This window comes from Rattus norvegicus, chromosome 18, assembly GCF_036323735.1.
Source record: "Rattus norvegicus strain BN/NHsdMcwi chromosome 18, GRCr8, whole genome shotgun sequence".
Lineage (NCBI taxonomy): Eukaryota > Metazoa > Chordata > Mammalia > Rodentia > Muridae > Rattus > Rattus norvegicus.
This window is the reverse complement of record NC_086036.1, coordinates 58,124,909-58,138,805: the sequence shown is the minus strand read 5'-3', so window position 1 is coordinate 58,138,805 and position 13,897 is coordinate 58,124,909. Positions and strand designations below refer to the sequence as shown.

Here is a 13,897-nt window from a genome sequence, read left to right as displayed (position 1 = left end):
TTTAGTTGGTAGTTCAGTCGCTGAGAGCCCCAAGGGTCCAGGTTAGTTGACTCTGTTGATCTTCCTCTGAAGTTCCAATCCCCCTGGGTCCCTCAGTTTTCCCCCAACTCTTCCACAAGACTTCTTGAGCTCTGTGTCATGTTAGGCTATGGGTCTCTACATCTGTGTCTGTCAGGAGCCTCTCAGAGGACAGTTACACTAGGTTTCTGTCTGTAAGCATAACAGAGTATCATTAATAGTGTAAGGATTGGTGCTTGCCCATGGGATGGGTCTCTAGTTGGGCCAGTCATTGGTTGGCCAGTCATTGGTTGGCCAGTCATTGGTTGGCCAGTCATTGGTTGGCCAGTCATTGGTTGGCCATTCCCTCAGTCTCTGCTCCATCTTTGTCCATGCATTTCTTATAAACAGAACAAATTTTGGGCCAAGAGTTTTGTGGGGGTTTATGTCCTTATCCCTCACCAGGGGTCTAGCCTACCTATAGGAGGTGGTCACTTCAGGATCCAGGGATTGACTCTTACTGCTCTTCAATTGTCAGTAATCTCACCACACTCTTCTATCTGCTCTCACTATGTTCCATCACTGCCCTAAGAGCTCTGTGATTCAGAGCCTTTCCTGTCATTCAGCACTATAATTCCAGTGTTCAGAAGAGCTCCCAGAAATTCGTAAGCACACCATGAATAGTTGATGAAATGAATATAAAAGTCACAGCTCATATATTATGCCATGAAATCCCAAATGTGACAGTTGGGTACACAGCGTGGACCAGTCTGGGAAGAGTATATGAAAAGAAGAAACTCTTGTTCACCTTCCTTGCAAAAACCACTCAGATATATTGGGAAAACAAATGGAACTGTGCAATACAAGTTCACAATGATTGACACATTTGATTTATACGTTCACAATTTAGTTATGCTCCAGGGAGATCATTAAGCGAAACAGACGCTTGCACACGATAAAATATGCAGCCCTAGAGTGAGAAGAACATGCTTTACGAGGAACTTTGTTTCAAAGAAAACCTGGGAACTGAAGAGCTCTGGAGAGTTTTGCAGATAGAATATATCAAGTTCTGGGATGGCAGGAGACAGTTGGCAATACAAAAGCAAAGGAAAATACTGCAGTCCTTACAGGTAATTGTCTCTTCAATAAAGTAAAATGGGATTCTTTTAATACATCTATCTTCCCTGCCTGCTGAGTTCTCTGGGGTACCCTCAGCTCCCCATAAAAAGCCTATATCCCAGCCAGACCTCCATTGTCTCACTACCTCTCTGCCCACCTTCATCAGAACTGCTGATCCAGAACCATACAGGTTAGATTCCCTTCCTGCACCCATCTTCCCTGCCTGCTGAATCCTCTGGGGTACTCTCAGCTGCCCTGAGCAGTGTGTTAAACCCAGTAAACCTACCACACCCCACTCTCACAATTGACAGGTCATCTAGAAAAAAACTAGATGGAGAAATATTGAAACTAACCAACATTATGAAGCAAATAGACCCAACAGACATGTACAGAATATTTCATCCAAACACAAAAGAATATACCTCCTCAGCACCTCATCAATCCTTCTCCAAAATTGACCATAGAGTTGCTCACAAAGCAAGCCTCAACAGATACACAAATATTGAAATAACACCTTGTATCTTGTCAGACCATCATGGCTTCAAGCTGAGCTTCAACAACAGAAACACCAGAAAGCCTACACACTCCTAGAAACTGAAGAACTCTCTACTCAATGATCTCTGGGTCAGGAAAGAAATGAAGAAATTAAAGACTTTCTAGAATTCAATGAAGATAAGACTACGACACACCCAAATGTATGGGACACAATGAAAGCAGGGCTAAGAGGAAATTTATAGCACAAAGAAATTAGAAAGCTCTCACACCAGCAATTTAGAAGTCCACCTTAAAGTTCCACAAAAAAGAAGCAAACACACTGAAGAAAAGTAGAAGGCAAGAAATAACCAAAATCAGGGCTGAAATCAATCAATCAATCTATCAATCAGACAGACACAAAGAGAACAATACAAAAAAAATCAACGAACTAAGAACTGTTTCTTTGAGAAATCAATAAGAAAAATAAACCCTTAGCCAAACCAACTATAAGACAGAGAGACAGCATCCAAATAAACAAATTCAGAAATGCAAAGGGAGACATACAACAGACACTAAGAAAATTCAAAGAATCATTAGGTCTTAATTCAAAAGCCTGTACTCTTTACTCCACAAACTTGGAAAATCTTAATGAAATGCATGACCTCCTAGATAGATACCACTTGCCAAAGTTAAATCAAGACCCAGAAAACCATTTAAACACCCCTATACCCCTAAGAAAATAGAAGCAGTCATTAAAAAACAAACAAATAAATAAAAAACCCAGGGTCAGATTGTTTTAGTGCAGAATTCTACTATAATTTCACTCCTCAAACAATTCCACAAAACAGAAACATAAGGAACACCACCAAACTCATTCTATGAAGCCACAGTCACCCTGATACCCAAACTACACAAAGACTCGACAAATAAAGAGAATTTCAGACCAATTTCTCTTATGAAAATTGCAAATATACTCAAATTCAGGAACACATCAAAAGATGTTATCCACCATGATCAAACAGGCTTCATCCCAGGGATGCAGGGATAATTCAGTATATGAGAGTCCATCAAAGTAATTCACTATATAAACAAACTGAAAGGAAAAAAAACCACATGATCATCTCATTGGATGCTATGAAAAGCCTTTGACAAAAATCCAAGACCCCTTCATGTCAAAAGTCTTAGAGAGACCAGAGATACAGGAAGACCAACAGAGTCAGCTAACCAGGACCCTTAGGGCTCTCAGAGACTAGACCACCGACCACAGAGCATATACAGGATGAGCCTAGGTCCCCTGTACGTATGTAGCAGAAGTACAGCTTGGTCTTCATGTGGGTCCCTAGCAACTGGAACAGGGGCTATCCAAAAGGCTGTTGTCTGTCTGTGGGGTATGTTCTTCTAGCTGGGCTTCCTTGTCTGACCTCAATGGGAGGGGATTCAGCTAGCCCTGAAGACTTGATGTGCCAGGGTAGGAGGATACATGAGCGGACGGGTGGTGGTGGTGGTGGTGTCTCTACCCTCTCAGATGAGAAGACGAGGAGAGACTGTGGAAGAAGGGAAGGGGACAGAGGGATCAGGATGTAGAATGAAGAAAGAAAGGGGGGGAGAGAGAGAGAGAGAGAGAGAGAGAGAGAGAGAAAGAGAGGAATGAAGAAAGGAAAGAAAAAGAAATGAAGGAGAAAGAAAGGAGAAAAGAAGGAAGGAAGGAAGGAAGGAAGGAAGGAAGGAAGGAAGGAAGGAAGGAAGGAAGGAAGGAAGGAAGGAAAAAAAGTAAAATTGACTTTTATAAGTAATTGTATTTAAAGCCAAACGCAGGATAGGTTGCAAACGTGTTCAAACAGAGTTCAACAGAGTTAGAACAGCTAAGTCTTAAAAAGAATCTAGTGGAAGAACAAAGGTATAATTGGTCAATGTAGAGGAAACCAGGGGATAACACGACTCCATCTGATTGTAGGTATGCCAAAAGACACCTTTAAACCTTCAGCTCACGGTCGTTCAGTCAGTCTCTCTCCCCTTCCCTCCTTCAATAATATTTTTATACTATATGTTCAGATATGTGCACTTGTTTTATGAATGGAATTGTGACAAACATTTAAGTCTGAAACTTGCTTTTTCTCAAATAACCGTTTTATCTCTCAGCGTATATTACTTGTCAGGAGATTCGATGGCTTCATTTCAAAAGTAGCGACTTAGTTGCTTTTCATTCAACAGAATCTCAGACAATACAGTGTTTGACCTATGACTCAGACTATATCAAGCATACTAATTTTAGTTTTGAAATTCTTTCAATTTTTCAGTAATATGATTCATTGGTCAAAGTACCAAGAACTGTAAGAATTATAGAAATGGCTCTTTTAATAGTAAAGATGTTCTGCATTCTTACTGGATTCAGGACCCAATAATCTGGGCAAACATTAAGACTCAAAGTGAGTCTCCTTCTTGAAAAGCACTACCCTTTCCTAGAACACTCACAGCAGCTTGAGGTGGGAGAGGACTGTGTCCTGGCAGGATTCATGCAGATAACAAGGACATCATATCTCTCCCATCCCCAATCATCCCTAGAAACTCCTTCCCTGCCTTGACCCACTTCAAATGTGAGAGGGACACTGCAAAGGTGGAGGCTAGATCATAAAGAAAACCATATCCTTCAAGGCAAGGCATTGACTGTAATGTTTGGGATGGACCTTCCCACTCAGTGTGGGTATCACTTGGGATAGGACTGGAGACAAAGAAAACACAAAAATTAGTCCCATCTTCCTTGTGGTGTTCAAGTTTCTAATGTCAACTATGGAGAAAAAAATGAAAACTTGCCAAATACCTAAATAAATATTTATATGCAGCTACTGTTTAATTGTCAAAAGCATCATTAAATGCAAATTCCATCAACTCAGACATTTTCCCATCCTTGTTCACCATGCAGTGCTTCCTCCCACAAGGAAGAAAAAAAGGCTTTGTGTGAGAAATTGCAGAACTGCATTTAATGAAAAATGCAGTGAGTTCTACAAAGATTAGAGATGGACTTTTGCCGCAGGGAAGATAGAACTGAACTAAAACGAGACAATCACACAGTGAGCATAGGAGCTCTCCAGGCACAGAGAGGAGCTTAGTGCCTTGAAGGCAGCAGAAGAAAAGAGACCAAGGTTGCCAGAGCCTAGAGACAGGGCTGGTGAAGGGCGTGAAGGGAAGCTCTGGAGAGAGATAGAAATAGACAGTGAAATTCTCCTTTTCTCATCAATTGTTACCATTCTCATACCTCATTGGAAAAATACCTTTGTGCACTGGATGGTGATTAACTCATAGTCACAGCTGGTCAGAGGGCAGAGAATAAGTGTCCAAGGAGTGCTCAGCAACAAATGACACACACACACACACACACACACACACACACACACACACTAAGGCACATACACTAAGGCACACACACTTACACACACACACGTACACACTAAGGCACACACACACTTACACACTAAGGCACACACACACTTACACACTAAGGCACTCACATACACACACACACACTAAGGCACACACACACTTACACACTAAGGCACACACACACTTACACACTAAAGCACTCACATACACACAAACACTAAGGCACACACACACTTACACACTAAGGCACACACACACTAAGGTACACACACACTTACACACTAAGGCACACACACACTAAGGCACACACACACTTACACACTAAGGCACACACACACTAAGGCACACACACACTTACACACTAAGGCACTCACATACACACACACACTAAGGCACACACACACTTACACACTAAGGCACACACACACTTACACACTAAGGCACACACACACTTACACACTAAGGCACACACACACACACACACACACACACACACACCATTGATGCTCAGAGACACTAGCAGAAGAGGGGGCAGAAAGAATCTGAGATTAGAGAAGACTAGAGAAAAAATGTCTTCTGGGTGTGGCAGGACCACTGCATTCATGAACGCAGAGCATCTTTGTTTGCCTGCACAGGATCTTCACAAGACCAAGCCAGTTAACATTCTAGCTCTGAGTGGGAAGGTGATCCTCTGCTCGTATCCAAAAAGCTATGGACAGTGGGAGCCCTTCTCAGCGAGGGAGAGCCAGTTTTCTTGAAGGGCATAGCACCTGGTAGGTTGACTGTGCTCCTGTGCTTGGCCCCACAATTAGGAATATATGAGCACCACATATTGGTGTTGATAGTCCATTCTAAGGGAGGACATAAACCTGGGAAGTAGGGGTAGGTAGGTCTAGGAGGAGTTGGGGTAAATAAGATCAAATACACTGTATGAAATTCTTGAAGATTTAATAAAAGTATTTTATACAGAGGAATAGCAGGGCATACAATGAGTGGGGAAATGGAAAAATTAGGGAAAAACTTTGTGGAGAGGGGAGCAATAAATAATGCCTGAATGTTTGAAAAAGCTATAGGGAGATATTATTTTTTGTTCATTTAAAATTCACATGTGATACAGGTAATGCACATACTGTTTAAATGAAGTCCATCCCCTTGTGGTAATGCTCTCCCAAAGAGCCATAGATTATCTAACAAACTGGGGAAACTCCCCTTCAAGTTGTTGGTCAGGATAGCCCAAGATGCTCCTCAAAAAATTCAGCCTATTGCCGCTACCCTTGGTCTCCTCCCAGAACACGAAGGTAAAACTCTGTTGCTGAAAACATGTACACTTCAAACACAGGGATCAAACTGGATGTGGGACAGAAGCCTCTTCCCTGAGGAATTGTATCATAGTGTCATAGAAGGTGACATACAATCTTGCAAGGGAGACAAGCAATCAATACTCCTTCCTACTCAAGTGCCAAGCGTGGGTACCACAACAATGACCAGCATGGCAAGATATTCCCAAGGGTCTAAGGGTGGATGATGCATCTTGGGGATAAACCATAGCTGTGGGGCTGTGTGCTCCAAGATCTCTAGATTGGCTAGGGGCTCGGGTTCGGGTGAGGAGAGAGAACTCAGGCGGGGGGCGGGGGGTTGCAGCCTCGGTGCTGGTTCTTTTCCTTTTTGCCACTGCTACTTTGATTGCTCAGGCAGGGCTGAGCCGGCAGGACACTGACTAGCCACCAAGGAGTACCGAGGAGCTTCTGCCAGCAATTTCAGAAGGGCAGATCTCTTCCCCAAGCAGCCATGTTACAGCTCTTATAGCAGAAGCTCTCAGACGATGGAAGAATTCCTGCACGCTTTTAATCCTTCTGAACACGATTCTTAAATACAGTTTTTGGATTGGTCAGTTTCTGACAGCAGGTAATTCCAATAGGTTTGGCCTGAGAGCTTGGGAAGATCTCATCTACATATTTGGTGGCTGATCTGTCTTGACCTGTGGAGGAGGGGCTTGAGGCATTGCCCTATGAGACTGATCTGTCTCAAACCTTTCTCCAGGGGTCTTTGGGTAGGAGGGACCTGCAGCTACATGAGAAGGCCCTGATCTCCTAAGAGACTGGGAATGTGCCTGTTGTCCCTTTTAGGGTCCGGGTATTTGACCTATCTCGATCAGGAATCATGATATCTTTCACAGCCAGCTGCCCTACTCATAGCCATCTAATTGGACCCACATCCTACTCAGTAAGAGAGAATTCACACCTGGTAGTGTAAACCTACTCAACTACCTATGGTTAGCAAAACCTTGGACTCTGAAAGAGAATCTACTATGCCACTTTCCTAAACCCTGCCCATTTCCTGACCACATTCTAAATACTCACCTTTATATCTACAGACAAATGTAACCTTCACCTGCTCATCAGAAAAGGGTGCTAATTTTATAGCAGATGGGGACTATGAAGAAATCAACAGCTGATTAAGATGTAGAGAAGTAACAGGCCACGGGGATCCAACCTCAATCAATATATCTGAAATGCAACCTCTACAATTAAGGCTCAAGGAACGTGGCAGAAGAGAGGGATGGAGAGACTGTAAGAGCCAGTACCAGGGTATATCTGCCACAAGACCATGACAGAGAAGCTACTATACCCATGAAATCTTAGTAATATATTTGACTCAAGAAGACCTATGTTTGGTACATCAACAAAGGTGGGGAAATATCACAAGGCTCCACCTTCAGAAGAAGAGCTATAGTCAATGATGGCTGAGAGAATGAGAATCTGTCTTCTCTAGTGGTGAGCTCCTGATAGGTGATCCAAGGATGAGTCATCAGGGTTAAACACATAAAAGCATGAGTAACACTAAATGGACTCAGCAGGGTGTGTGGGCTGAGGGGAAGGAAGGAGGACAGGGAAGGAATTGAAATAGGGAGAGGGTAGGATAAAAATACTGTAAATACAATATGTATGCATAGAATTCTAAATCAATTAAGTTGGATTCTAAATTGATTAGAAATATTTAATTAAATTTAGAAATTCTCTACATCAATCAGTGAGGTTGTATCTCAAAGCAAGAGGTAGCTATTGAAAAGTTCCAGGCAAGTGGCTCAGAGTAGCCATTTTCAAAGCTGGCCATTTGTTGGATCTTGGAAGTAGAAATGCATACAGCAACCTGAGGAGAACAATTAGAGGATGTGCTGGTGTGTTGACAGAAGTTGAGTGCCAATCCCAGCCATACCGTGTTGCCATGGACAATGATCCACCTCAGGTAGATTAACCTTTGTCCTGAACTTCGGTCCTGCAAGATTGATGCTTTACCCTCCATTTTTTTTTTTTTTGAGACAAAGAAAACTGGTACTCAGAAAGGCTTATTAATCCACTGTCAATCTCAGAGGCAAAAACCTGACAGAGCTGAAAGTTAAATCTCTCAAATGTTAAACAGATGGCTTTTAATGTCCAATTCCTCACTGCTTCACTACATCCTGAGCCTACTTGAGGAAACGTTCATGAAGGGGTATGAGCTGAAATCTGAAAGTCTGAAGCTAACCCATCCCTGACAGTAGACCTTTTAGCATTTGTCTTGGAGCTGGCTAGATTCTATTCTCTACAGAAAGAAAGCAAAAAGGAAAGAAAGGAAGAAGAAAGGAAGAAAGGAAGAAAGGAAGAAAGGAAGAAAGGAAGAAAGGAAGAAAGGAAGAAAGGAAGAAAGGAAGAAAGAAAGAAAGAAAGAAAGAAAGAAAGAAAGAAAGAAAGAAAGAAAGGAAGGAAGGAAGAAATGTCTCCCATTTTTATTCCATGAGTGGCTCATTTTCTTCCCCTGGCTTTTGCCAAAATCTCACTGAGTTCCAGCTTCCCCTTAACCCCAGCCTTGCCTTTTTTCTAAGTGTCAGCATTGTATTACGTCTAGTCTCAAAGATCATTGTAGTGATGGTCATACACAGGCTACCCTCTCTGATCTCCCCATGTTTTCTACTTTCTCATATTTCATTTTATGAAATATGAAATTTCATATCATATCTACTGTTTGTAAAATATCTTTTATATACTGACATTCAATAATAAACAAGCTAAGACACAAATTTATAATTACGACACATGGTAGGTCTTACTGTTGGCCAACAATCCACTTATGTTCCTCTCTCTCTACATATGCAGTGGAGTCTCATTATACGTATATATGTAGAATCTAGGCAATTCAACTCTGTGTTTTTATCAGGAAAACAAAGAGTGGTTTTAACAGTGGAGGCTATCTCACCTGCCATTCTCATCAGCGCCCTCATGAGAAAGGAGGAGAATCTGTTGTCACAGTTGGTTTCAATTCTTAAGGACCTGCCCTAGGTGAGTAATTTTCTAAGAAGCCATTACTTTACTGTTTAAAGATGAATATTTTTGATAATATAGCATCCTCTAACTTTGGCTAATTACTCTTCTAAGTCCTCAATTTAAGAGACGCATCTCTCCCAAGCCAGAGGAAGGAGGTCTGTGGGTGGTTGGAGAGGAAATGAGATGCTCTCCTCAGCTGTGTGAGCTTCTGAAAGCTTTATCTCATGTTTCCTCCTGGGTCCTAGGCCTAAAACCACATATTCATCTGACTTCTGAAGTTTGTTTGTTTGTTTGTTTGTTTGTTTGTTATTCAGTGAAATTGACCAGAAACGGACACTGGAAAGGGCTGATAAGCATAAATCTGCAACAAGGGAAGCAAAAGGGGACCATTTGACACCCTAAGTATGGAAACCAAACAGACAAACACAATTTACACTGGGGAAAGAATGCTAAACTAGAATTGAATGCTAAACCTCAATTAATAGAGGTTTAATTGTCAATTTTAACTTTCTAGGAAAAACATCCCCACAATCACATGAAATTAGCTAGACCTTATTACACAGGCATATTTAAGGAGAAGGTAATGTCCAAACACAGAGTGGTATCATTCTGAACTGGCCCATAGCATCCTGGGCAGATGTACTAATTCTTGCCATGTGGCTTCCTTAACCTTTTGTTCCTGCTGTCAATACAAAATTGAAAACCAACTTGGCTGAGGATACCTATTGCCACGGTAGACTTTGCAAGCAATTGCTAGTCTGTGCCAACCTTTGGGTCTTCTATATCTGTGAGAGTACCTGCCTGAGTAGGAGTCCTCCACAAGGAATCACTGAACTTCCAACATCTGTCTCTCTGAAGTATTTGTGATGATTCAAGGAAGGAAAGAAAGACACGAGGTAATATCTTGTTAGATGACTGATGACAAATGCAGTCCACTCAACACGTTGTTCTGCTCTTACCTATCCAGGGAAATGCAGCAGAGGTGAAAAATTGATGCTGTGGTGAGTAGGACATCCAGAGAGGTCCGGACCAGGCAAAACATCTCCCCATAAAACCAGATGTCTTGGACCAACTCAATGGCACCGAAGGGCATCACCAGCACCGAAACCAGCAGATCAGCAAAGGCAAGAGACACAATGAAATAATTGGTTTTTATTTTCCTGTGAGGGAAAAGGAATAGCCAAGGTGGTGGGGGAAGGATGTGGGGAAGAAGGTGGGGAGAGTGAGGGAAGAATTGGAAAGAGTAGAAGGAAGGAATGAAGGGAGGTAGAAAGGGAAAGAAAAAAAATCACACATTAAACATAATCCACGAGACTCAATTTTCCCTTTTGCACCTCGAGAGATTCTCTGTGCTCTGACCTTTTCTGACTTCTCCAGACCCATGTCATGCCCAAAGCCCTCTTTCCCTTCTGCCCTTCTGGCCTGACCAGAGGTTGGATGTTGGCGTATCGAGGACCATTCTGAGGTTCCACACAGTTGTGCTTTCTCCCACCTACTCTGCTTGCCAGTGTCCACCCTACCTTTGGTCCCAGCTTAGGCACTCCCAGTGTTAAGCTGTACCATTCTCAGCTGCTAAGATGACCTCTTCTGTACCTATTATGTGTGACTCCAGGAAAGTTCTGCATTGTTTTTTTTTTTCTCTGCCTCTTTACTGGGTCAGGGCCTGTCTTGCTTAGAGACAGGATACTTCTGCCTCACCTTTTCTTTTATGGTTGGATGCTACTTAGCACAGGCCAATATCCAGTGAATTTTAGGGAACTTCAGTGCCTAGCGTTCAACTTAGATCAACTCAGACAAAAAAAGTGAGTGGGTATTATCCTCCTTTGCTGAATATTGCTACCTAAGACACCGGATGGCCAGTTCAAATTTGATGTTTAACAATGGATACTTTTAAAATATAACTGTCTCCATATCATTACACAGGCCACACCAATACAATACACTATTATTTTGAAAAAATATTTTAGATTATTATAATTGTAGCTGAGGCTAGTAAGGTACAAACTGTGGTAGATCCAGTGTTTATTCCTTAAATCAGTCATTGGTTATTATATATATATATATGTATATATGTATATATATATATATATATATATATATGTGTGTGTGTGTGTGTGTGTGTGTGTGTGTGTGTGTGTGTATTTTCAGATAGGATGAAAGTTCTCCCAAGGTATTCTTATGATTATGTTGGTGTTGGACTTGTAGGATTACGTGTGGTCCCTTTTCTGATTTTCAAAATTTGTCCCCATGAATGTTTTCCGTCATCATGATAAATTATAATGGACATTACTCAGAACCAACTTTACAGGGAGATCCTTCTGACACATATGTTTGTTGACAGGTCCCCTTGTGCTCCTCACCTGAGCTGCCTGTCCCTGCACACAGCAACCATCACCAGCAGGTTGCCCAGGATGGCCATCAGGATAACCATTGCGAAGAACGTGAGCAGTACGACCTTCTCCACAGACCCGAAACCCTCGTTGGAACTGGAGGTTATGGAAACACAAAACACCCAGATGAGAGGGAGCATCAAACACCTTGGAAAGGCCATTCATTTGCCCCCCTCAGTCTTCATGAAGGTCACGTCATCATAAATCAGTAGTAGCAACATGTATCATGCACCTGAACTTGCCAATGTCTTCCATCATTTGAAGACATCCCCAGATGGCTGGAGAATATGTGAGGGGGATTGGGCAGGTAAATAGCTAGCCTTGACCTCATATATTTTTTCCTTCAGAGTCTCTCCTTGCCTTGTAATCAGGTATGTATTTAGTTGGTTTCTATGATGCATAACTGACTCATCTATAGTGCAAGCTCCACCACACGAGGACCTTAGCTGTTTTATTCATTCACGTGTGTTCAACTCATGATTCTCAATTATCAGACGGAGGAGATGATCTGTGATCAATGAATGGTAGTCATTAGAACCAAGGTCTGCATGAATGAAAGGGCTACATGTTTCTGTATCCTATTATAACTTGAGCAAAAGCTGCAGTTTATAGGTGGGCAGTCTAGGAAGGGACAGCCATACTCAATGGATGTTCCGGTGACAGTTCACAAATGACTTCAACATTCTGTGAAGCCTATAGGACAAGAGGCTCTGGGACATCTTCTACTTCATGACATGTTGGTTTACTGACACGTAATGTCCCTTTGACACTCACATCTTTGTCGATTTCAGCACAAGATTAGACTCTACAAATTATTCTTTTGCCAGTATAAGCTCAGGATTTGGTTTATGAGGTTGATGTAAGGGTTCCTTCTCAAGAAAAACACTGTATTTTCGGGTTGCTCTGAAACTGCAGGGAACAATTATGTTCATAATGTCCCCCCAAAAAGTCCTTTTAAGAAGTTTGGAAAGGTTTTTAAAATGTTGGACATGAACAGAACACATCAGCATAGAGAACTGGGGTGAAGAGCTCTTGGAACACTATAGGGTTCTGTCTCTGCAGCGCCGATGCCCATTCATTATAGAATATGCTGTTGGTATTCAGCTGCTACTTGTCATTCCTGCATGCTTAAGTTTAACCCTTAGGTGATGTGCAGTAGCCCAACCAACATTTCTTATCTTCATGGTGTGGACTGCCTGACATAACTTTCAGAATTATTCTAAAAATCACCCTCACAGATTGTCTCTGGTTATATTTTCATTGTAATTTCCAGTGGCAGTAAAGTACCTGGTCTATAGTGTGTGTGGTGTGTGGCCATATACAGTGCATACTGAGTAAGCACACTCTAGTTTTCTGACTAAATAACAGGAATGTAATATTCCACAAGGGGAGGCATAGTCTTCACTATATTCCAACGCATTCTTTGAAAGCACGGAGATATTACCTAAAACAGAAAAGATACAGCGCAAGATTTTTTAAAGGGGACTTTTAACCACCAGAAGGAATATTCTACTTGAAATAAGAGTAGTTTAACATATTTATTCATTCAACTCTAAGATGGGCCTAGTGTGTGTATAAGAAAAATAAAGTGGAGAGTAAACGGATATGTAAGAAAGTAGGCATTGTTAGTTCTGAAAAGGGTAGGGAGATCAGGACTGTTTGTGGGGGTTAGGAGTCTGCCATCTTTGTGTTTGAAGGAGAATGTGCATGTGTGTACACATGTGTGGAAATGTACTCTCCTATGTGAGCATGTGAGGAAGGAAGAATTGTTTCTCCATTGTTTTTAGGGTAGTTTGTTGGTTGGTTTGGTTTGGTTTTGTTTTTGAGACGGAGTCTAACACTAACTTAGAGCTTGTCACTTGGGCTACATTGGCTGACCAGGGGACCAAAGGAATCCACCTGTTTTCATCTTCCAGTCATAGGCAATACCACCATGCCCAGCATTTACTAAGTGAACACAAATGTGCATGTGCATGTATACAAATGCACTTGCATACATGTGTGCATACACATATACACATACAAACACCCGAATACCTGCTTGTATACAAGTACACACACACTCTACACACAAGATGCTGGTAGTGTTGCCACCCAGAAAACTGACTTAATTGGTCTTGTCTGTAGTCTGAGTGTCAGAACTTTTGAAGTGCCAAGTTATTCCGATTTGTAACCAAGGCTGAGTCTCACTGAAGAAGGAGATAAGAACCTTCTAATTGCCAAGGAGAGACTTCAATG

At 41.9% G+C, this 13,897-nt stretch overlaps 1 protein-coding gene across 3 annotated transcripts in view; it reads right to left on the bottom strand.

The window, feature by feature from the left end:
* Htr4 (5-hydroxytryptamine receptor 4) overlaps window positions 1-13,897 on the bottom strand; it is a 185,051-nt gene that overhangs the window by 82,522 nt on the left and 88,632 nt on the right. For all 3 annotated transcript variants that reach the window (NM_012853.2, XM_006254793.5, XM_017600859.3), the window contains exons 3-4: window positions 11,630-11,755; window positions 10,229-10,429 (exon numbers count right to left, since the gene is read on the bottom strand). In NM_012853.2, coding sequence (NP_036985.2) covers window positions 10,229-10,429; window positions 11,630-11,755 — 327 coding nt within the window. The remainder of the gene's footprint in view (window positions 1-10,228; window positions 10,430-11,629; window positions 11,756-13,897) is intronic.